The 23,014-nt window shown below is 40.3% G+C and overlaps 1 protein-coding gene across 2 annotated transcripts in view; it reads right to left on the reverse strand.

The window, feature by feature from the left end:
* The window catches only part of LOC138851673 (uncharacterized), a 54,736-nt gene extending 32,412 nt beyond the window's left edge, over positions 1-22,324 (reverse strand). Inside the window, exon 1 of one of the 2 annotated variants that reach the window (XR_011391341.1) lies at positions 17,567-21,680. Coding sequence is in view for 1 of the 2 variants with exons in the window: in XM_070081033.1 (XP_069937134.1) it covers positions 21,544-21,705 (162 nt within the window). In the remaining variant the exon portion in view is untranslated. Of the gene's footprint in view, positions 1-17,566 lie in introns of both variants that reach the window. The other variant, XM_070081033.1, reaches the window with a different exon arrangement.
* Between the last annotated feature and the right edge of the window lie 690 nt (positions 22,325-23,014).

Consider the following 23,014-nt stretch of genomic DNA (forward strand, 5'->3'; position numbering starts at 1 on the left):
TTAAAATAATGAATCCTAACTAGTCATAAGTTGGCCTGTGATACTCCAATACTGAAACTATGTATTGTGCCAAAACAAAAGCATTCACATTGCTAAACTCACGAACTAGTATTTAGTCACTTAGCCATAATACCAACTTACCACATAATTTGTAATATTTTAAAGTTAGGAATTAATCTAAGTCTGCCCGAAATGCCTAGCCATGCTAGGTGTTCTAGTGGCCCCCTCTGTAATTAGTATTTTAAACATGTAAACCACACAATATCCAAATTCTGTAAACTCAGCATTGTAATCCTTATAGAGAATAAACTTGATTTGATTTAACAAAAAAAGGCACAATACCGTGACTGGAACGATACACAAATAACCCGCACATAAAAGAGAGAAGCTTACAACGACGTTTTGGTCCGACTTGGACCATTTACAAAGTGTGACTTTGCAAATGGTCCAAGTCGGACCGAAACGTCGTCTTAAGCTTCTCTCTTTTATGTGCAGGTTATTTGTGTATTGATTTGATTTGATTTAAAATGATTTGATCTAACACCCAGGATGCGGCCCACACCGGGCAAATAGCACTCAGGATGCGAGACACACCAGTCGACTACCACCCAGGATGTGACCCGCAGCAGTCCACTAACACCCAGGATGCAACCCACACCAGCCCACTAACAACCAGGATGCAATTCACACCAGTCCACTAATACCCAGGATGAGACCCACAGCAGTCCACTTACACCCAGGATGTAACCCACATCACTCGACTAACACCCAGGATGCGACACACGGCAGTCCACTATCACCCAGGATGCGATCCACACCAGTCGACTACCACCCAGGATGCAATCCACACCAGTCCTCTAACAGAGAATATGACCCACAACAGTCCACTAACACCGAGATGCGACCACACCAGTCCACTAACACCGAGATGCGACCACACCAGTCCACTAACACCGAGATGCGACCACACCAGTCCACTAACATGTAGGATCTGACCCACACCAGTCCATTTACTCCCTGGAAGCAAGCCACACAAGTCTACTAACACCCAGGATATGACCCACACCACTCTACTAACACCCAGGATGTGACGAACACCAGTCCATTAACACCAAAGATGCAACCCACACCAGTCGACTAACATCCAAGATGTGACCCACACCAGTCGACTAACATCCAATATGCATCCCACACCAGTCGACTAACACCCAGGATCACACCAGTGACTAACACCTAGGATGCGATGCGACCACATCAGTCCACTAACACCCAAGGTGCGACCCACGCCAGTCCAATAACACCCACGATGTAACCCACACCAGTCCACTGATGCCCAGGATGCGACCACATCAGTCCACTAACACCCAAGGTGCGACCCACACCAGTCCAATAACACCCAGGATGCAACCCACACCATTCCACTAACACCCAGGATGACTCACACCATTCTACTAACACCCAGGATGTGACTCACACCAGTCCACTAACACCCAGGATGTGACTCACACCAGTCCACTAACACCCCTGTACCCATTTTACTGATGGGTGAACTTATACATCTGGTGTATTATTAAATTGTTTATATCTAGTTCATTATTAGTGTAAATTTGGTTCAGTGTGAATTATTAAATGATACCAGAGTCACATTTAATGCCAGACAAAATTTTAATTAATGTGAGTTCTTTGTTGCCAAACTTCTCAGATCCTGGGAAAAAAGTACACGAAAGTTGAATTTACGAGGGTAAACAAGTGTTGTACATGTGACTACATCAGTCTGCACACACCTGTCATTGTGTATATCTGTGCTGCTGCACCATATTATTGTTGTACATGTGACTACATCACTCTGCACACACCTGTCATTGTGTATATCTGTGCTGCTGCACCATATTATTGTTGTACATGTGACTACATCAGTCTGCACACACCTGTCATTGTGTATATCTGTGCTGCTGCACCATATTATTGTTGTACATGTGACTACATCACTCTGCACACACCTGTCATTGTGTATATCTGTGCTGCTGCACCATATTATTGTTGTACATGTGACTACGTCAGTCTGCACACACCTGTCATTGTGTATATCTGTGCTGCTGCACCATATTATTGTTGTACATGTGACTACGTCACTCTGCACACACCTGTCATTGTGTATATCTGTGCTGCTGCACCATATTATTGTTGTACATGTGACTACATCACTCTGCACACACCTGTCATTGTGTATATCTGTGCTGCTGCACCATATTATTGTTGTACATGTGACTACGTCAGTCTGCACACACCTGTCATTGTGTATATCTGTGCTGCTGCACCATATTATTGTTGTACATGTGACTACATCAGTCTGCACACACCTGTCATTGTGTATATCTGTGCTGCTGCACCATATTATTGTTGTACATGTGACTACATCAGTCTGCACACACCTGTCATTGTGTATATCTGCTGCTGCACCATATTATTGTTGTACATGTGACTACATCAGTCTGCACACACCTGTCATTGTGTATATCTGTGCTGCTGCACCATATTATTGTTGTACATGTGACTACATCAGTCTGCACACACCTGTCATTGTGTATATCTGTGCTGCTGCACCATATTATTGTTGTACATGTGACTACATCAGTCTGCACACACCTGTCATTGTGTATATCTGCTGCTGCACCATATTATTGTTGTACATGTGACTACATCAGTCTGCACACACCTGTCATTGTGTATATCTGCTGCTGCACCATATTATTGTTGTACATGTGACTACATGTGACATGTCACTCTGCACACACCTGTCATTGTGTATATCTGCTGCTGCTGCACCATATTATTGTTGTACATGTGACTACATCAGTCTGCACACACCTGTCATTGTGTATATCTGTGCTGCTGCACCATATTATTGTTGTACATGTGACTACGTCAGTCTGCACACACCTGTCATTGTGTATATCTGTGCTGCTGCACCATATTATTGTTGTACATGTGACTACGTCAGACTGCACACACCTGTCATTGTGTATATCTGTGCTGCTGCACCATATTATTGTTGTACATGTGACTATGTCACTCTGCACACACACCTGTCATTGTGTATATCTGTGCTGCTGCACCATATTATTGTAGTACATGTGACTACGTCAGTCTGCACACACCTGTCATTGTGTATATCTGTGCTGCTGCACCATATTATTGTTGTACATGTGACTACATCAGTCTGCACACACCTGTCATTGTGTATATCTGTGCTGCTGCACCATATTATTGTTGTACATGTGACTACATCAGTCTGCACACACCTGTCATTGTGTATATCTGTGCTGCTGCACCATATTATTGTTGTACATGTGACTACATCACTCTGCACACACCTGTCATTGTGTATATCTGTGCTGCTGCACCATATTATTGTTGTACATGTGACTACGTCAGTCTGCACACACCTGTCATTGTGTATATCTGTGCTGCTGCACCATATTATTGTTGTACATGTGACTACATCAGTCTGCACACACCTGTCATTGTGTATATCTGTGCTGCTGCACCATATTATTGTTGTACATGTGACTACGTCACTCTGCACACACCTGTCATTGTGTATATCTGTGCTGCTGCACCATATTATTGTTGTACATGTGACTATGTCACTCTGCACACACCTGTCATTGTGTATATCTGTGCTGCTGCACAATATTAACATACACACTTGTCTTATTTTTTTTATAAAAGTGTTCTTAATAAAACAGACAAAAGATACTTCAGATGTAAACATTGCAGGATACAAGAGACTTATTATTACATCATAACACAAGTTTGATATAACTGAAGATGATGTAGGTGGTGATAGTAACTAATATAATAACTGAAGATGATGTAGGTGGTGATAGTAACTAATATAATAACTGAAGATGATGTAGGTGGTGATAGTAACAAATATAATAACTAATATAATAACTGAAGATGATGTAGGTGGTGATAGTAACTAATATAATAACTGAAGATGATGTAGGTGGTGATAGTAACTAATATAATAACTGAAGATGATGTAGGTGGTGATAGTAACTAATATAATAACTGAAGATGATGTAGGTGGTGATAGTAACTAATATAATAACTGAAGATGATGTAGGTGGTGATAGTAACTAATATAATAACTGAAGATGATGTAGGTGGTGATAGTAACTAATATAATAACTGAAGATGATGTAGGTGGTGATAGTAACTAATATAATAACAGAAGATGATGTAGGTGGTGATAGTAACTAATATAATAACTGAAGATGATGTAGGTGGTGATAGTAACTAATATAATAACTAATATAATAACAGAAGATGATGTAGGTGGTGATAGTAACTAATATAATAACTAATATAATAACTGAAGATGATGTAGGTGGTGATAGTAACTAATATAATAACTGAAGATGATGTAGGTGGTGATAGTAACTAATATAATAACTGAAGATGATGTAGGTGGTGATAGTAACTAATATAATAACTGAAGATGATGTAGGTGGTGATAGTAACTAATATAATAACTGAAGATGATGTAGGTGGTGATAGTAACTAATATAATTGAAGATGATGTAGGTGGTGATAGTAACTAATATAATAACTGAAGATGATGTAGGTGGTGATAGTAACTAATATAATAACAGAAGATGATGTAGGTGGTGATAGTAACTAATATAATAACTGAAGATGATGTAGGTGGTGATAGTAACTAATATAATAACTGAAGATGATGTAGGTGGTGATAGTAACTAATATAATAACTGAAGATGATGTAGGTGGTGATAGTAACTAATATAATAACTGAAGATGATGTAGGTGGTGATAGTAACTAATATAATAACAGAAGATGATGTAGGTGGTGATAGTAACTAATATAATAACTGAAGATGATGTAGGTGGTGATAGTAACTAATATAATAACAGAAGATGATGTAGGTGGTGATAGTAACTAATATAATAACTGAAGATGATGTAGGTGGTGATAGTAACTAATATAATAACTGAAGATGATGTAGGTGGTGATAGTAACTGAAGATGATGTAGGTGGTGATAGTAACTAATATAATAACTGAAGATGATGTAGGTGGTGATAGTAACTAATATAATAACTGAAGATGATGTAGGTGGTGATAGTAACTAATATAATAACAGAAGATGATGTAGGTGGTGATAGTAACTAATATAATAACTGAAGATGATGTAGGTGGTGATAGTAACTAATATAATAACTGAAGATGATGTAGGTGGTGATAGTAACTAATATAATAACAGAAGATGATGTAGGTGGTGATAGTAACTAATATAATAACAGAAGATGATGTAGGTGGTGATAGTAACTAATATAATAACAGAAGATGATGTAGGTGGTGATAGTAACTAATATAATAACAGAAGATGATGTAGGTGGTGATAGTAACTAATATAATAACAGAAGATGATGTAGGTGGTGATAGTAACTAATATAATAACAGAAGATGATGTAGGTGGTGATAGTAACTAATATAATAACAGAAGATGATGTAGGTGGTGATAGTAACTAATATAATAACTGAAGATGATGTAGGTGGTGATAGTAACTAATATAATAACAGAAGATGATGTAGGTGGTGATAGTAACTAATATAATAACAGAAGATGATGTAGGTGGTGATAGTAACTAATATAATAACAGAAGATGATGTAGGTGGTGATAGTAACTAATATAATAACAGAAGATGATGTAGGTGGTGATAGTAACTAATATAATAACAGAAGATGATGTAGGTGGTGATAGTAACTAATATAATAACTGAAGATGATGTAGGTGGTGATAGTAACTAATATAATAACAGAAGATGATGTAGGTGGTGATAGTAACTAATATAATAACTGAAGATGATGTAGGTGGTGATAGTAACTAATATAATAACTGAAGATGATGTAGGTGGTGATAGTAACTAATATAATAACTGAAGATGATGTAGGTGGTGATAGTAACTAATATAATAACTGAAGATGATGTAGGTGGTGATAGTAACTAATATAATAACTGAAGATGATGTAGGTGGTGATAGTAACTAATATAATAACAGAAGATGTTGGAAGACCTGAATCTATGTCTGGAATATTATACAAGACACAGAAGAAATAAAAGAAAAATGCAAAGTTGCATCAGGTTTTTGTGGTTTACAGATAACTATAAGTAAGAGTAGTGTTGCAATGATAGAAATATAGAGTGTTTTAACTGTATGGTTAGAAGATTGTAATAATATAGTGTTTTAACTGTATGGTTAGAAGATTGTAATAATATAGTGTTTTAACTGTATGGTTAGAAGATTGTAATAATATAGTGTTTTAACTGTATGGTTAGAAGATTGTAATAATATAGTGTTTTAACTGTATGGTTAGAAGATTGTAATAATATAGTGTTTTAACTGTATGGTTAGAAGATTGTAATAAAAAATATATATTATTAGCAGAACAACCATCCAGATAAAAGCTTCAAATTTATTTAAGACAGTGAAAGAAAATGTAAATAAATTGGACTGAAGAAACTTTTACTGTGATGGTTGGTTCAGTAACTTTAAAAATCCTGTATAATTGTATAATGTTAAAATTAGCAGTGAGGCGGCCATCACAGATGATGATGTCACACAGTGAGGCGGCCATCACAGATGATGATGTCACACAGTGAGGCGGCCATCACGGATGATGATGTCACACAGTGAGGCGGCCATCACAGATGATGATGTCACACAGTGAGGCGGCCATCACAGATGATGATGTCACACAGTGAGGCGGCCATCACAGATGATGATGTCACACAGTGAGGCGGCCATCACGGATGATGATGTCACACAGTGAGGCGGCCATCACAGATGATGATGTCACACAGTGAGGCGGCCATCACAGGTGATGATGTCACACAGTGAGGCGGCCATCACGGATGATGATGTCACACAGTGAGGCGGCCATCACAGATGATGATGTCACACAGTGAGGCGGCCATCACGGATGATGATGTCACACAGTGAGGCGGCCATCACAGATGATGATGTCACACAGTGAGGCGGCCATCACAGATGATGATGTCACACAGTGAGGCGGCCATCACAGATGATGATGTCACACAGTGAGGCGGCCATCACAGATGATGATGTCACACAGTGAGGCGGCCATCACAGATGATGATGTCACACAGTGAGGCGGCCATCACGGATGATGATGTCACACAGTGAGGCGGCCATCACGGATGATGATGTCACACAGTGAGGCGGCCATCACAGATGATGATGTCACACAGTGAGGCGGCCATCACGGATGATGATGTCACACAGTGAGGCGGCCATCACAGATGATGATGTCACACAGTGAGGCGGCCATCACAGATGATGATGTCACACAGTGAGGCGGCCATCACAGATGATGATGTCACACAGTGAGGCGGCCATCACAGATGATGATGTCACACAGTGAGGCGGCCATCACAGATGATGATGTCACACAGTGAGGCGGCCATCACAGATGATGATGTCACACAGTGAGGCGGCCATCACAGATGATGATGTCACACAGTGAGGCGGCCATCACAGATGATGATGTCACACAGTGAGGTGGCCATCACAGATGATGATGTCACACAGTGAGGCGGCCATCACAGATGATGATGTCACACAGTGAGGCGGCCATCACAGATGATGATGTCACACAGTGAGGCGGCCATCACAGATGATGATGTCACACAGTGAGGTGGCCATCACAGATGATGATGTCACACAGTGAGGCGGCCATCACAGATGATGATGTCACACAGTGAGGTGGCCATCACAGATGATGATGTCACACAGTGAGGCGGCCATCACAGATGATGATGTCACACAGTGAGGCGGCCATCACAGATGATGATGTCACACAGTGAGGCGGCCATCACAGATGATGATGTCACACAGTGAGGCGGCCATCACAGATGATGATGTCACACAGTGAGGCGGCCATCACAGATGATGATGTCACACAGTGAGGCGGCCATCACAGATGATGATGTCACACAGTGAGGCGGCCATCACAGATGATGATGTCACACAGTGAGGCGGCCATCACAGATGATGATGTCACACAGTGAGGCGGCCATCACAGATGATGATGTCACACAGTGAGGCGGCCATCACAGATGATGATGTCACACAGTGAGGCGGCCATCACAGATGATGATGTCACACAGTGAGGCGGCCATCACAGATGATGATGTCACACAGTGAGGCGGCCATCACAGATGATGATGTCACACAGTGAGGCGGCCATCACAGATGATGATGTCACACAGTGAGGCGGCCATCACAGATGATGATGTCACACAGTGAGGCGGCCATCACAGATGATGATGTCACACAGTGAGGCGGCCATCACAGATGATGATGTCACACAGTGAGGCGGCCATCACAGATGATGATGTGTCATCACAGTGAGGCGGCCATCACAGATGATGATGTCACACAGTGAGGCGGCCATCACAGATGATGATGTCACACAGTGAGGCGGCCATCACAGATGATGATGTCACACAGTGAGGCGGCCATCACAGATGATGATGTCACACAGTGAGGCGGCCATCACAGATGATGATGTCACACAGTGAGGCGGCCATCACAGATGATGATGTCACACCTGACACAGTGAGGCGGCCATCACAGATGATGATGTCACACAGTGAGGCGGCCATCACAGATGATGATGTCACACAGTGAGGCGGCCATCACAGATGATGATGTCACACAGTGAGGCGGCCATCACAGATGATGATGTCACACAGTGAGGCGGCCATCACAGATGATGATGTCACACAGTGAGGCGGCCATCACAGCTCATGAGGTCACACACAGTGAGGCGGCCATCACAGCCATCACAGGTGATGATGTCACACAGTGAGGCAGCCATCACAGATGATGATGTCACACAGTGAGGCGGCCATCACAGATGATGATGTCACACAGTGAGGCGGCCATCACAGATGATGATGTCACACAGTGAGGCGGCCATCACAGATGATGATGTCACACAGTGAGGCGGCCATCACAGATGAAGATGTCACACAGTGAGGCGGCCATCACAGATGATGATGTCACACAGTGAGGTGGCCATCACAGATGATGATGTCACAGTGAGGTGGCCATCACAGATGATGATGTCACACAGTGAGGCGGCCATCACAGATGATGATGTCACACAGTGAGGCGGCCATCACAGATGATGATGTCACACCTGAATATCCTGATTGAGGCGGCCATCACAGATGATGTCACACCTGAATATCCTGATGTTTGCAAGAAAATAATACAAGAAACTAAATACAATGATCAACAAATTTTAAATGTAGACAAAAGAGACTTGTTCAGCAAATGGATGCCTTCCAGAACTTACATTTACAAGTTTGAAAAAACTCAACTTTGATGTAGTGTGTAAAGATAACATAACTTTTATTGGCAGGTGATACAGAAGGGGATTTTTAAATACAGATCAGCCATCACTAATCTGGCATCATTGGGACCAGAGTGGTTAGGTTAGAATATGCTTAATAAACTCAGGAAGTCTGGAGAGAGTTTCGAGGGTCAACCCCCCCACGGCCTGGTCTGAGACCAGGCCTCATGGAGGATCAGGGTCTGATCAACCAGGCTGTTACTGCTGGCAGCACGCAAGCTGACGTACGACCCACAGCACGGTTGGTCAGGTACTGACTTTAGGTGCCTGTCCAGTGCCTTCTTGAAGACAGCCAGGGGTCTATTGGTAATCCCCCTTATATATGCTGGGAGTCAACTGAATAGTCTTGGGCCCTGGACACTTATTGTGTTGTCTCTCAGTGTACTCGTGGCACCTCTGCTTTTCATGGTGGGATTGTTGCATCTCCTGCTGAGTGTTTTGCTTTCATATGGAGTGATTTTCGTTTGCAAGTTTGGTACCAATCCTTTCAGGACCTTCCAAATGTATAGCATGTATCTCTCTCGCCTGTGTTCCAGGGAATACAGATCAAGGACCTTCAACTGTTCCCAGTAGTTTAGGTGCCTTATCACACTTATGTGTGCCATGAAAGTATTTTGTACACTCTCCAGGTCTGCAATATCTCCAGCCTTGAAGGGGGCCATGAGTGTACAGCAGTATTCCAGCCTAGAGAGCACAAGCAATTTGAAGAGAATCATCATGGGCTTGGAGACCCTAGTATTGAAGGTTCTCATTATCCATCCTATAATTTTCCAAGCGGGTGAGGTAGATACATTGTTGTGGTCTTTGAAGGCAAGATTCTCTGACATTATCACCCCCAGGTCCTTCACATTACTTTTCTGCTCTATTGTATGGTTAGAATTTGTGATATACCCTGACATATTTTTAATTTCTTCAAGTTTTCCATATCTGAGTAGTTGAAATTTCTCCTCATTGAACTTCATATTGTTCTCAGTGGCCCATTTGAAGATTTGGTTGATGTCCACTTGGAGTCTCGCAGTGTCTTCGATGGAGATCACTGCCATGGTGATCTGAATGTCATCCGCAAAGGAAAACATGGAGCTATGGCATACATTTCTGTCTATATCAGAAATAAGGATGAGGAATAGAATGGGAGCAAGTACTGTGCCTTGTGGAACAGAGCTTTTTACCATGGCTGCCTGGGAATTTACTCTATTTACTATTACTCTTTGTGTTCTATTTGTCAGGAAGTTGTAGATCCATCTACCAACTTTTCCCATTATTCCTTTACCCTGCATTTTGTGTGTTATTACACCATGGTTACACTTGTCAAAAGCTTTTGCAAAGTCTGTGTATACTACATCTGTATTTTGTTTATCCTCTACAGTATCCAGGACCTTGTCATAGTGGTCCAGTAGCTGGGACAGGCAGGAGCGACCTGCTCTAAACCTGTGTTGCCCTGGGTTGTGTAACTGATGGGTATCTATGTGGTTGGCTATCTTGCTTCTTAGAACCCTCTTAAAGATTTTTATGATATGGGATGTTAGTGTATGGGTCTGTAGTTCTTTGCAATTGCTTTACTGCAACCTTTGTGGAGTGGGGCTATGTCTGTTGTTTTTAGTGTATGTGGGATGACCCCTGTGTCCATGCTCCCTCTCCATAAAATGCTGAAGGCACACAATAGGGACTTCTTGCAGTTCTTGAACACAAGAGTTCCATGAGTCTGGGACGGGGGCAGAGTGCATGGGCATGTCATTAATTGCCCCTTCAAAATTTTGTGGAGTTATAATAATATCTGAGAGTTTTGGGATGACCAAATTTTGGGTTTCATTCATAAAGAAATCATTTGGATTGTCGACCCTTTGAGTGGGCAGTGGATCGCTGAACACTGAGTCATACTGGGACTTTAGTATCTCACTCATTTCTTGGCTATCATCTGTGTATGTTCCATTCTGCCTAAGCAGGGGCCCAATACTGGATGTTGTTTTTCCTTTAAATTTGGCATAAGAGACGAAGTATTTTGTTCTTTTTTCTTTCAATTTCCTTTAGGGCTTTTAGCTCTTCCGGTGATTCTTGTCTCCTATAAGATTCTGTCAGCTTAAGTTCGATACTTGCAATTTCATTGACTAGTACTTCCCTTCATATTTCACATATATTGACCTCACTCAGCAGCTCTGTGATTCCTCTTCTTCATCTGTATAGGGAATGTCTCTCTCTAGTTTACATCTTCTCTTTCTTTTTCTTAATGGAATGTGTCTTGAGCAGGTCTAAAGAACCACAGAATTCATTTTTTCAAGGCAGATGTTCGGGTCGGTGTTGTTTAGGATATCTTCCCAGCTTGTTTCATTTAGGACATGGTTTACTTGATCCCATTGTATGTTTTTGTTACTGAAATTGAATTTCTTGAAGAGACCTTCATGATTGCTTACATTTTGCTGGTCCAGAGCCCTGTGCATACATGTCTGTACCCCTATTATATTGTGATCTGAGTGAATTGTCTTTGATACCGTTATATTATGTATCAGATCATTCTTGTTAGTGAAGATGAGGTCCAGTATATTTTTTAGTCTTGTAGGCTCTACTGTTTGCTGGCTTAACCCTTTCAGGGTCAACAGGCCCTCTCAGAGACTTGTTTTCAGGGTCGGCCAAATTTTAAAAAAAAAATATTTTTTTCTTATGAAAAGATAGAGAATTTTTTCCCAATCATAATGACACAAAAAGTATGAAATTTGGTGGAAAATTTACGGAATTATACTCTCGTGAAGTTAGCGGTCTCGACGTTTACGAATCGGCGATTTTGCCCACTTTGAGCCCTATTTTCGTCCAATTCTTCTGAACTAGTCGACAAAAATCATAACTAGTTCGTTAGAACTCCATTTTTTTATATTGAATGAGTACACAAAACAACCCATTTACCGATTTCAACTATCCAATACAGTGGTCAGAATTTAGCAATTTTGCCAATTTCACACAAATTTCAAAAAATTCCAATTTCTGAAAAGTGTCCAGAATAAACAAGAAAGACATTCCTGGCACTAAAATAATATTTCCTCTGTTCATTAGTCACATCTCAATGCCCCTCTTACATTCTTTTGCTTTCCACTTTGAATTTTTATTCTCACAAAAAAATAGAAGATTTACTGTTATGCAGACTACTGCATTAGTGTAGAAATGGTATAAATAATATCAGTGCACTTGTGAAAGAATATTAGACTAATCAGTTGATGTGTATTGGATGCATAGCATGATATTTTTACTTTTGAACTTTGGTAAAAATCAAACATTTGTGCTACTTTGAGCTCAATTTCAAGGTACTTTTCATTGTAAAACCAGTCAAAATCATCTCAATTTCTGTAATATGTCTTCCATTCTATAAAATGTGACCAGGAAAACTAGAATACAACAATAAACACCATAGGAAAATATAGTGCAAAGTCGCTGTTTTAATCCAAAAACACGGTCAAAGTTTTTTTTTTCTCATTACGCACTGTGTGCTGCAGGATTTTTTTGTACCATGCACACTGACCACATAGACCCATTCTTTCATATGTAACCCTACCAGCTTTCTCTCATTAGATTTGAGGACACTAGAATTTAGGCGTACTAGTACGTACGTCATAAACCCTGGTGCGTAAGCCGTACTAGTACGGCCGAAACCCTGAAAGGGTTAAGGTGAATTTGTTGAAGAGATTTAATAGTTCAAGTGTGTGTGAATTTTCATCTGAGCTGCCTCCTGGGGTGATCTCTGCTAAAACATTGTTTGCTATACTCCTCCATTTTAGGTGTCTCAGGTTGAAATCTCCTAGTAATAAGATGTTTGGGGCAGGAGTTAGGAGATTTTCCAGACAGTGGTCAATTTTCTCAAGCTGCTCCTGGAATTGCTGGAAAGTTGCATCTGGAGGCTTGTACACTACCACAATGACTAGGTTTTGGTTTTCGATCTTTACCGCCAAAACTTAGACTACATCATTTGAGGTATTTAGTAGTTCTGTGCAAATGAGCAACTCTGTGACATACAGGTCAACCCCCCCTTGTTGCCTGTTTAGTCTGTTGCATTAGAATAGGTTGTAACCTGGGATCCATATTTCGTTGTCATAATGATCCTTTATATGGGTTTCTGTGAATGCTGCAAACATTGCCTTTGCCTCCATGAGCAGTCCTTTGATACAAGAAATTTTGTTGTTTTTTGATGGCTTTAGACCCCTGTATGTTTGCAAAGACAAATGTCATATTTGTGGGATTTAGAGTGTTTTATTTGCTGGCTCTAATATCTGTTGTTCTGGGGTAGACGCCATTGTCTGTGCCTCTGCTCCAGCAGTGTTTTCAGGCTGTGTAGGACTATTGTCATTTCTTGCCAGTCTTTTTTCCCTTCTGGCCCTAAATAACCTGTCCATGGAGAGGTTGAGGTTCCTTTCTTTTGTTTCCCATAGTCTGGCTGGTCTGTGTCTTCTAGTCCCCATGAGATGATATGCCTGGCAGTATGCATTGTAGCATTTTCTTTCATGGATTGATGAGTGACACATTTCTGGGTGAAATAAGTTGCAAGAAAGGAAGTTGCACTCTCCTGCTGTCATGTGGGTGCAGCATATTTTGGAATGGTCAAAGGTGCATGTCCCACCTGTTTTATCATATATACCATGCCTGCAGATACCCAATGCATAGTATTAACATAGATTGTACTTCTGTTTGCTCAGATTTACTGTAGCTGTGTTCACTGCTGGTGCATTTATTTTTCCTGTTTCCTCAATACCTCAATATCTTTTACCCCTGTATGGACATCAGTGCTTCCACCAGGTTTTGCTGGTAGTGTGTCGACACTATTCCCTGAGGCCGCATCCCATTTTGATCCATCTCCAGAAGTATCTCTATTTTGAACCTCTGTGGACTGAATAAGGTTGTCTTCAGTGTCCTCTAGGAAAACACTAGTACCCTCACGAGCTCTCTCTTCTAATATTTCACTAAGACCCTCTGGTGGACTTTCCTCCAGGACAACACTAGCACCCTCTGGAGCACTTTCCTCTAGGACAACACTAACACCCTCAGCACTGTCCTCCAGGACAGCACTAGCCCCCTCAGGAGCACTGTCCAAGACAGCCCCATCCCCACCACCCATCTTTTTTTACCCAGCTGTCATACCATGCTGACATGTCTTTCAAGAAGGATGTTTTATTATTGTTCTTGTCTTTTAATATAGATGTCATTTCCTCATACAGGTGTATCTCATTTGGGCAAACCCAAAAACATCTCTCTGAGTTTATATTGAGTGTGGTCACTAGCTTAACCCTTTCAGAGTTTCTGACATACTAGTATGGCTTACACACCAGGATTATTGATATACTAGTACGCCTAAATTCTAGCGCCCTCAAATCTAGCAAGAGAAATCTGGTAGGCCTAAATATGAAAGAATGGGTCTATGTGGTCAGTATGCACAGTATAAAAAAAATCCTGCAGCACACAGTGTGTAATGAGATAAAAAACTTTGACCATGTTTCTAGATTAAAACAGCGACTTTGCACTGCATTTTCGTATGGTATTTATGATTGTATTCTAGTTTTCCTAGTCACATTTTATAGAATGGAAGATATATTACAGAAATTGAGATGATGTTGATTGGTTTCATGATGAAAAGTACCTTGAAATTGAGCTCAAAGTAGCAGAAATGTTCGATTTTTCCCAAAGTTCAAAAGTAAACAAATCATGCCATATGTCCAATACACATCGACTGGTGAGTCTAATACAGTGGACCCCCGGTTAACGATACTTTTTCATTCCAGAAGTATGTTCAGGTGCCAGTACTGACCGAATTTGTTCCTATAAGGAATATTGTGAAGTAGATTAGTCCATTTCAGACCCCCAAACATACACGTACAAACGCACTTACATAAATACACTTACATAATTGGTCGCATTGGGAGGTGATCGTTATGCGGGGGTCCACTGTATTCTTTCACAAGTGTGCTCATATTATTTATACCATTACTACACTAATACAGTAGTCTGCATAACAGTAAATCTTCTATTTTTTGTGAGAATAAAAATTCAAAGTGGAAAGCAAAAGAAATGTTTGATGGACGTGGGGATGTGACTAATGAACAGAGGAAATGTTATTTTAGTGCCAGTAATGTCTTTCTTGTTTATTCTGGACCCTATTTGGAAATTGGCATCTTTTGAAATTTGTGTGAAATTGGCAAAATTGGTAATTTCTGACCACTTTATTGAATAGTTGAAATCGGTAAATGGGTGGTTTCTTGTACTCATTCGATAGAAAAAAATGGAATTCTAGCAAAATAGTTATGATTTTTGTCGACTAGTACACTGGAATTGGCCAAAAATACTGCTCAAAGTGGGCAAAATCGCCGATGCGTAAACATTGTCGAGACCGCTAACTCCGCAAGAGCATAATTCCGTAAGTTTCCATCAAATTTCATACTTTTGGTGTCATTATGATTGGGAAAAGATTCTCTATCTTTTCATAAGAAGAAATAATTTTTTTCCGAAAAATTTTCAACCCTGAGACAAGTTTCGGAGAGGGCCTCTCTACCCTGAAAGGGTTAAAATTCCTGCACATACTGTGGGACCACTGACCATGCAGATGGCAAGCAATCCAGGCCTGTCTTTATCCTTTGCCCTTTGTGCAGACCACACAAATCTTCATGGTAGTGATCCTCTTACAATACTGGACAACTTTCTTAGCTAGCTAGTCTATAATTCCCCAATGCCTTTACTTTTATTTATTTTTTTAGCAATTCTTCTGATTTGGCTTTATTTCCAATGAAACCATTTGAATCCACCCAAATCCAGCTTTATTTCCACAAAAAGTGTTTAAATCTGCCTGAATCCAGTGAAATCCATTTGAATTCTCCCGAATCCATGAACTGGAAGAATCCAGTCCCTGTATATCTTTTTTCTAATAATTACCTTAACAGTAGATCTGTCTATCTGTATTTTAACTATTTGTTGTATTTAAATTTTTGTACAGTTCTTCTGGTTTGGCTTTATTTTCAATGAAACTATTTTAATCCGCCCAAATCTGGCTATATTTCAAACAGACCATTTGAATCAGCACAAAACCAGCGAACCTGGAAGAATCTGGCTAGTGGATCACTGTATATCTTTTTCCTAATAAGCATCTTAACAGTAGATCTGTCTATCTGTATTGTAACTATTTGTTGTAGTTTTGTTTGAGTGTTTGATAGGGCACGTAGAGCACCATCAGTTAGTGAGACCAGTCAGAGGATACATTGTTATCAATGAATCTATTTGAATCTGGTCACTGGATGAATCCGGGCAGATCTGGATTAGGCTCACTGAATGATATTTGACTAGCTCATAAAAAGGACTACTGGAAAAAAATTAAACAGAGTAATATATGTTCAGTTTGATACAGAAAGTATAACTTGCGTGTTTGGGCGCCGATGGCTTCAATATATGGAGATAACTGGAGGAATAATAATTTTTGTTGTGTATATAGCGACTGCTGCTAACTACAGGTTTACCACACACTGTTTACATCTCTCCATCACAATCAGTACTAACAGCTATACACTGTTTATCATATTTCTACAAAACTGTACACTTTTGTATTTCCTCAAGATTTTGCACCTCTTCCTATTTCAACAGTAATGTTTTACTTCCTGGAACCACTAATTATAAGTCAGGTACAATAGCAGACCTACGTGGGAGGTTCTGATGACTGCTGGCAACTGTTTACAATATGAACCTGTCTCTTTGAGCCTAAACACTTCAGTTTTAAATTTCACCTTATCCTTTATTATCCATATACTAGGGTACCACTGTGGTATACACTATAGCACTATGTATAGCATACTATTATCAGGGAAACTGTCTTTCCTCTGACAAAAAAGTTCTAATATTATTTTCACCGGCACTCTAGGCCTCAAGTTCCCCTCTCTGAGAGTATGGTAATGTTTGTTATTGTACACTGATTCTCATTTTTTGACTCAGCAGATATTATTATCTGCTAGATTAGTTCCAAGTGCTGGAGGGATGTATCTTATAAGTTCATTGGCACAGTTTAAAGTTCTAATATGCAAAAGAGACCATGAAAAACATGATAAAACACAGCGGCACAGTAATGGCAAGGTAACTACAATACCTGTAACTTGTCAATAGAGAGACTTTCTGCTAAATGTTCCTCATTTTCATCACTGCTTTCTCCTTCACTGGTTTGCTGCTCTGGACTTACAACCATCTGCACAATTTCTGAGTCAGCAAAATGATGAAATTTGAGTCAGTATAATGATGAAATTTGAAATTATGCTAGCCAAAATTACTGCTTGATTACTGAGGGAAGCAGATTACTGATTGTCAGATTAATGATGGCTGACCTGTACTGAAACTAATGCTTGTTTATCAGTCTCCAAATCCTCACACTCTGAGAGACTACAATCATTGATTGCTTCCAGTTCTTTGGCAGTCAAATAGGAAAGCATGGGTGACTAAAGCTGTTTTCCAAGACTTGTTTTCAAGTTGTTTTTGCCAAGCTGTTGAAAACTATTGCAATGACAGCAATATCACATTTAAAGCATTACTGGTATTGGATAACACCCCAGGACATCCAACCACACTTGGATCTTTTTTTTTTTTTTGACACGAAACACATCATTATTGCAGCCCTTTTTTCAAGGAACCTGAAGTTTACCTGGAGAGAGTTCCAGGGGTCAGTGCCCTCACAACCTGGTCTCTGACCAGGCCTCATGGTGGATCAGGGCATGATCAACTAGGCTGTCACTGCTGGCTGCATGCAATCCAATGTACAAACCACAGCCCGGCTGGTCAGGCACCGACTTTAGATGCTTTTCCAGTGCCTGCTTGAAGACTGCCAGGGGTCTATTCGTAATCCCCCTTATGTATACTGGGAGGCAGTTGAACAGTCTTGGGCCCCTGACACTTATTGTGTTGACTCTTAACATGCTAGAGGCACCCCTGCTTTTCATTGGGGGGATGTTGCATCGTCTGCCGAGTCTTTTGCTTTCTTAAGGAGTGATTTTCGTGTGCAAGTTTGGTACTAGTCCCTCTAGGATTTTCCAGGTGTACATAATCATGCATCTCTCCTGCCTGCCTGCAAGGGAGTACAGGTTCAGGAACTTCAAGTGTTCCCGGTAATTGAAAGGTGCTGTTAGTGTGCAGCAATATTCCAGCCTAGTTAGAACAAGTGACCTGAAGAGTGTCATCATGGGCTTGGCATCCATAGTTTTGAAGGTTCTCATTATCCATCCTGTCATTTTTCTAGTAGATGCAATTGATACAATGTTATGGCCCTTGAAGGTGAGATCCTCAGACATGATCACTCCCAGATCTTTGACATTAGTTTTTTGCTACATTGTGTGGTTGGAATTTGTTTTATACTCTGATGAAGTTTTAATTTCCTCGCATTTACCATATTGGAATAATTGAATTTTCTCATCGTAGAACTTCACATTGTTTTCTGCAGCCCATTGAAAGATTTCGTCGATGTCCACCTGGAGCCTTGCAGTGTCTGCAATGGAAGACACTGTCATGCAGATTCAGGTGTTATCTACAAAGGAAGACATGGCACTGTGGCTTATATCCCTATCTATGTCTGATATGAGGATGAGGAACAAGATGGGAGCAAGTACCGTGCTTTGCGGAACAGAGCTTATCACCGTAGCCACCTCAGATTTTACTCTGTTGACTACTACTCTTTGTTTTCTATTTGTCAGGAAATTATAGATCCATCTACCAACTTTTCCTGTTATTCCTTTAGCACGCATTTTGTGCGCTGTTACACCAAGGTCACACTTGTCGAAGGCTTTTGCAAAGTCTGTGTATATTACATCTGCATTCTTTTTGTCTTCTATGGCATCCAGGACTTTGTCATAGTGATCCAGTAGTTGGGACAGACACGAGCGACCTGCTCAAAACTCTGGGTTGTGTAATTGATGGATATCTAGATGAGTAGCGATCTTGCTTCTTAGGACCCTTTCAAAGAATTTTTATGATATGGGATGTTAGCGCTATCGGTCTGTAGTTCTTTGCTATTGCTTTACTGCCCCCTTTGTGGAATGGGGCTATGTCTGTTGTTTTTAGTAACTGTGGGATGACCCCAGTGTCCATGCTCCCTCTCCATAGAATGTTAACCCTTTCAGGGTTACGGACGTACTAGTACGGCTTATGCACCAGTGTCCATGACGTACTAGTACGCATAAATTCTAGCGCCTTCAAATCTAGTGAGAGAAAGCTGGTAGGCCTACATATGAAAGAATGGGTCTATGTGGCCAGTGTGCATGGTATAAAAAAATCCTGCAGCACACAGTGTGTAATGAGAAAAAAACTTTGACCGTGTTTTGGGATTAAAACAGCGACTTTGCACTATATTTTTGTATGGTATTTATTGTTGTATTCTACTTTTCCTGGTCTCATTGTATAGAATGGAAGGCATATTACAGAAATTGAGATGATTTTGGCTGGTTTTACAATGAAAAGTACCTTGAAATTGAGCTCAAAGTAGCAGAAATGTTCGATTTTTACCAAAGTTCAAAAGTAAACAAATCATGCTAAGCGTCCAATACATGTCAACTGGTGAGTCTAATATTCTTTCACAAGTGCTCCAATATTATTTATACCATTTCTACACTAATGCAGTAGTCTGCATAACAGTAAATCGTATTTTTTGAGTTAGAATAAAAATTCAAAGTGGAAAGCAAAAGAATGTAAGAGGGGCCTGGAGACATGACTAATGAACAGAGAAAATGTTATTTTAGTGCCAGGAATGTCTTTCTTGTTTATTCTGGACCCTATTTGGAAATTGGTATCTTTTGAAATTTGTGTGAAACTGGCAAAATTGCTAAATTCTGACCACTGTATTGGATAGTTGAAATCGGTGAATTGGTGGTTTCTTGTACTCATTCGATAGAAAAAATGGAGTTCTAGCAAAATAGTCATGATTTTTGTCGACTAGTACATTGGAATTGGCCAAAAATAGGGCTCAAAGTGGGCAAAATCGGAGATGTGTAAACATCATCAAGACCACTAACTTCGCGAGAGCATAATTCCGTGAGTTTTCCATCAAATTTCATACTTTTGGTGTCATTATGATCGGGAAAAGATTCTCTATCTTTTCATCAGAATTTTTTTTTTTTTTTTGCAATTTGGGGGACCCTAAGAACAAGTCACTGAGAGGGCCTGTGGACCCTGAAAGGGTTAAAAGCATGTGATAGTGGCTTCTTGCAGTTCTTGTTGAACAGAGTTCCATGAATCTGGGCCTGGGACAGAGTGCATGAGCATGTCATTTATCGCCTGTTAGAAGTCATTTGGCATCAGGATAACGTCAAATAGGCTTGTGTTTACCAAATTCTGTGGCGCTCTCATAAAAACTTCATTTAGGTCTTCGATTCTCAGTCTGGTTAGTGGGTTGCTAAAAACTGAGTCATACTGGGACTTGAGTAGCTCACTCATTTCCTTGGTGTCATCTGTGTAGAACCCATCTTGGTTAAGTAGGGGCCCAATACTGGATGTTGTTCTCCACTTTGATTTGGCATAAGAAAAGAAATACTTTGGGTTTCTTTCAATTTCATTTATGGCTTTTAGTTCTACCCACAATTCCTGACTCCACAGTAGTGGAGAGTGTAGGTGAAGGTGGTAGATGCTGGTACGGTAGTGTGTGGGGAGTGTGGGTGTAGGTAGGAAGGTGCTGGTACCATCGTGGAGAGTGTAGTTGCAGGTGGGTAGGTGCTTGTACAATAGTATGGAGAGTGTGGTGGTACATTAAGAGTGGTAGTGTAATAAAGTACCTGGAGAGTGTGGTGGTTCAGTAAGAGTGATAGTGTAATAAAGTACCTGGAGAGTGTGGTGGTACAGTAAGAGTGGTAGTGAAATAAAATACCTGGAGAGTGTGGTGGTACAATAAGAATGGTAGTGTAATTAAGTACCTGGTGAGTGTGGTAGTACAGTAAGAATGGTAGTGTAATAAAGTACCTGGTGAGTGTGGTGGTACATTAAGTGTTAGTTAATAAAGTACTTGGAGAGTGTGGTGGTACGGTAAGAGTGGTAGTGTAATAAAGTACCTGGAGAGTGTGGTGGTACAGTAAGAGTGGTAGTGTAATAAAGTACCTGGATAGTGTAGGCGTGGGTGGGTGGTGGTTGGACCTGGAGAACGTGGAGATACAGTTGACCATCTTGTAAAGTTATCCTGGAGTAGCGGAGGTCATCTTGGTCTTGCTGGACACCAAACACCAGGCCAGCCTCCACCAGCCTCTTGACACTCTCACTCATCCCACGAAGATGATCAACCTGTGGACAGTTACCACCATTATCACCTCTTCACAGTGTCACTACCATTATCACCTGTGCACAGTATCACTACCATTATCACCCATGTGCAGTCTCAGCATCACTATTACAAGGGTACAGTGTCACTATCATGTAGAGTGTCAGCACCTTATGACAAGTGTCCAGCATCACTATCACCCATGTACAGTGTCAGCACCATTATCACAGATGTACAGTGTTATGATAATGTTTACTTCAGCATGATAGTGTTGGTATAAAGGAGAATGACAAATGACAACAGCCACTATATATGCAGAACATTTTGGCCAAACTTAAGATTAAAAAGGCAATAACAATACAGTGTAAATTTAGGTTTTAAAATTAATAAAATATAAGTGAATATTGCATTAGTTCAGACTACATGACTTTAACAAGTTTACTTGAGGGGAATTACAAGTTTCATTATTAACCTAAAGTGGACATAATTGTTCAATGATTGTGAGAGTTACATATACAGTGGACCCTCGATTTTCGTGATTAATCTGTTCCAGAGAGTCTGCTGAAAGTCGAAATTCATTAGAATCGAAGCCATTTTTCTCATAAGAAATAATGTAAATCCAATTAATCTGTTCCACACACCCAAAAACAATTTTTTATGTATTAAATATAGATTTACATACATAAAGGAATGAGAAATCAATATAAAGCAATAATAAAATGTATAAAAGATCATTTAACATCACACTTACATTTACTGAAGTCTCTTTTTGGTGTATGGAAGACAGGAGGGGAGAGGGTTAGGGTGATGTTCCTCCACAAATGTTTGCACTTCACTCCACTTTGCACAATGTCCTTAATCTTTAATCCTTTGATTGTCGCAACCCCAAATCCTCAGGTGTCTCCTGGTGTCACAAAATACTTGAAAAAGAAAAAATTATTTTTTCTTATGAAATTATAGAGAATGTTTTCCCAATGGTAATGACATCAAAAGTAGGAAATTTGATGGAAAACTTATGGAATTACAAGCTCGCAAAGTTAGTGACCTCAGCAATATTTATGAATCGGCAATTTTGCCCACTTTGAGCCCTGTTTTTTGCTAATTCCATTGTTCCAGTCAACCAAACTCATAACTATTTCTTTAGAACTCCATTTGTTCTATCGATTTAGTACAAGAAACTGCCCATTTACCGATTTCAACTACCCAATAAGGAGGTCAGAAATTGGCAATTTGGCCAATTTCATGCAAATTAAAAAGTATGTCAATTTCAAAATAGTGTCTAGAATGAACAACGTAGACATTCCTGGTTCTACA

Source organism: Cherax quadricarinatus, unplaced genomic scaffold, assembly GCF_038502225.1.
Source record: "Cherax quadricarinatus isolate ZL_2023a unplaced genomic scaffold, ASM3850222v1 Contig1515, whole genome shotgun sequence".
Classification (NCBI taxonomy): Eukaryota; Metazoa; Arthropoda; class Malacostraca; order Decapoda; family Parastacidae; genus Cherax; species Cherax quadricarinatus.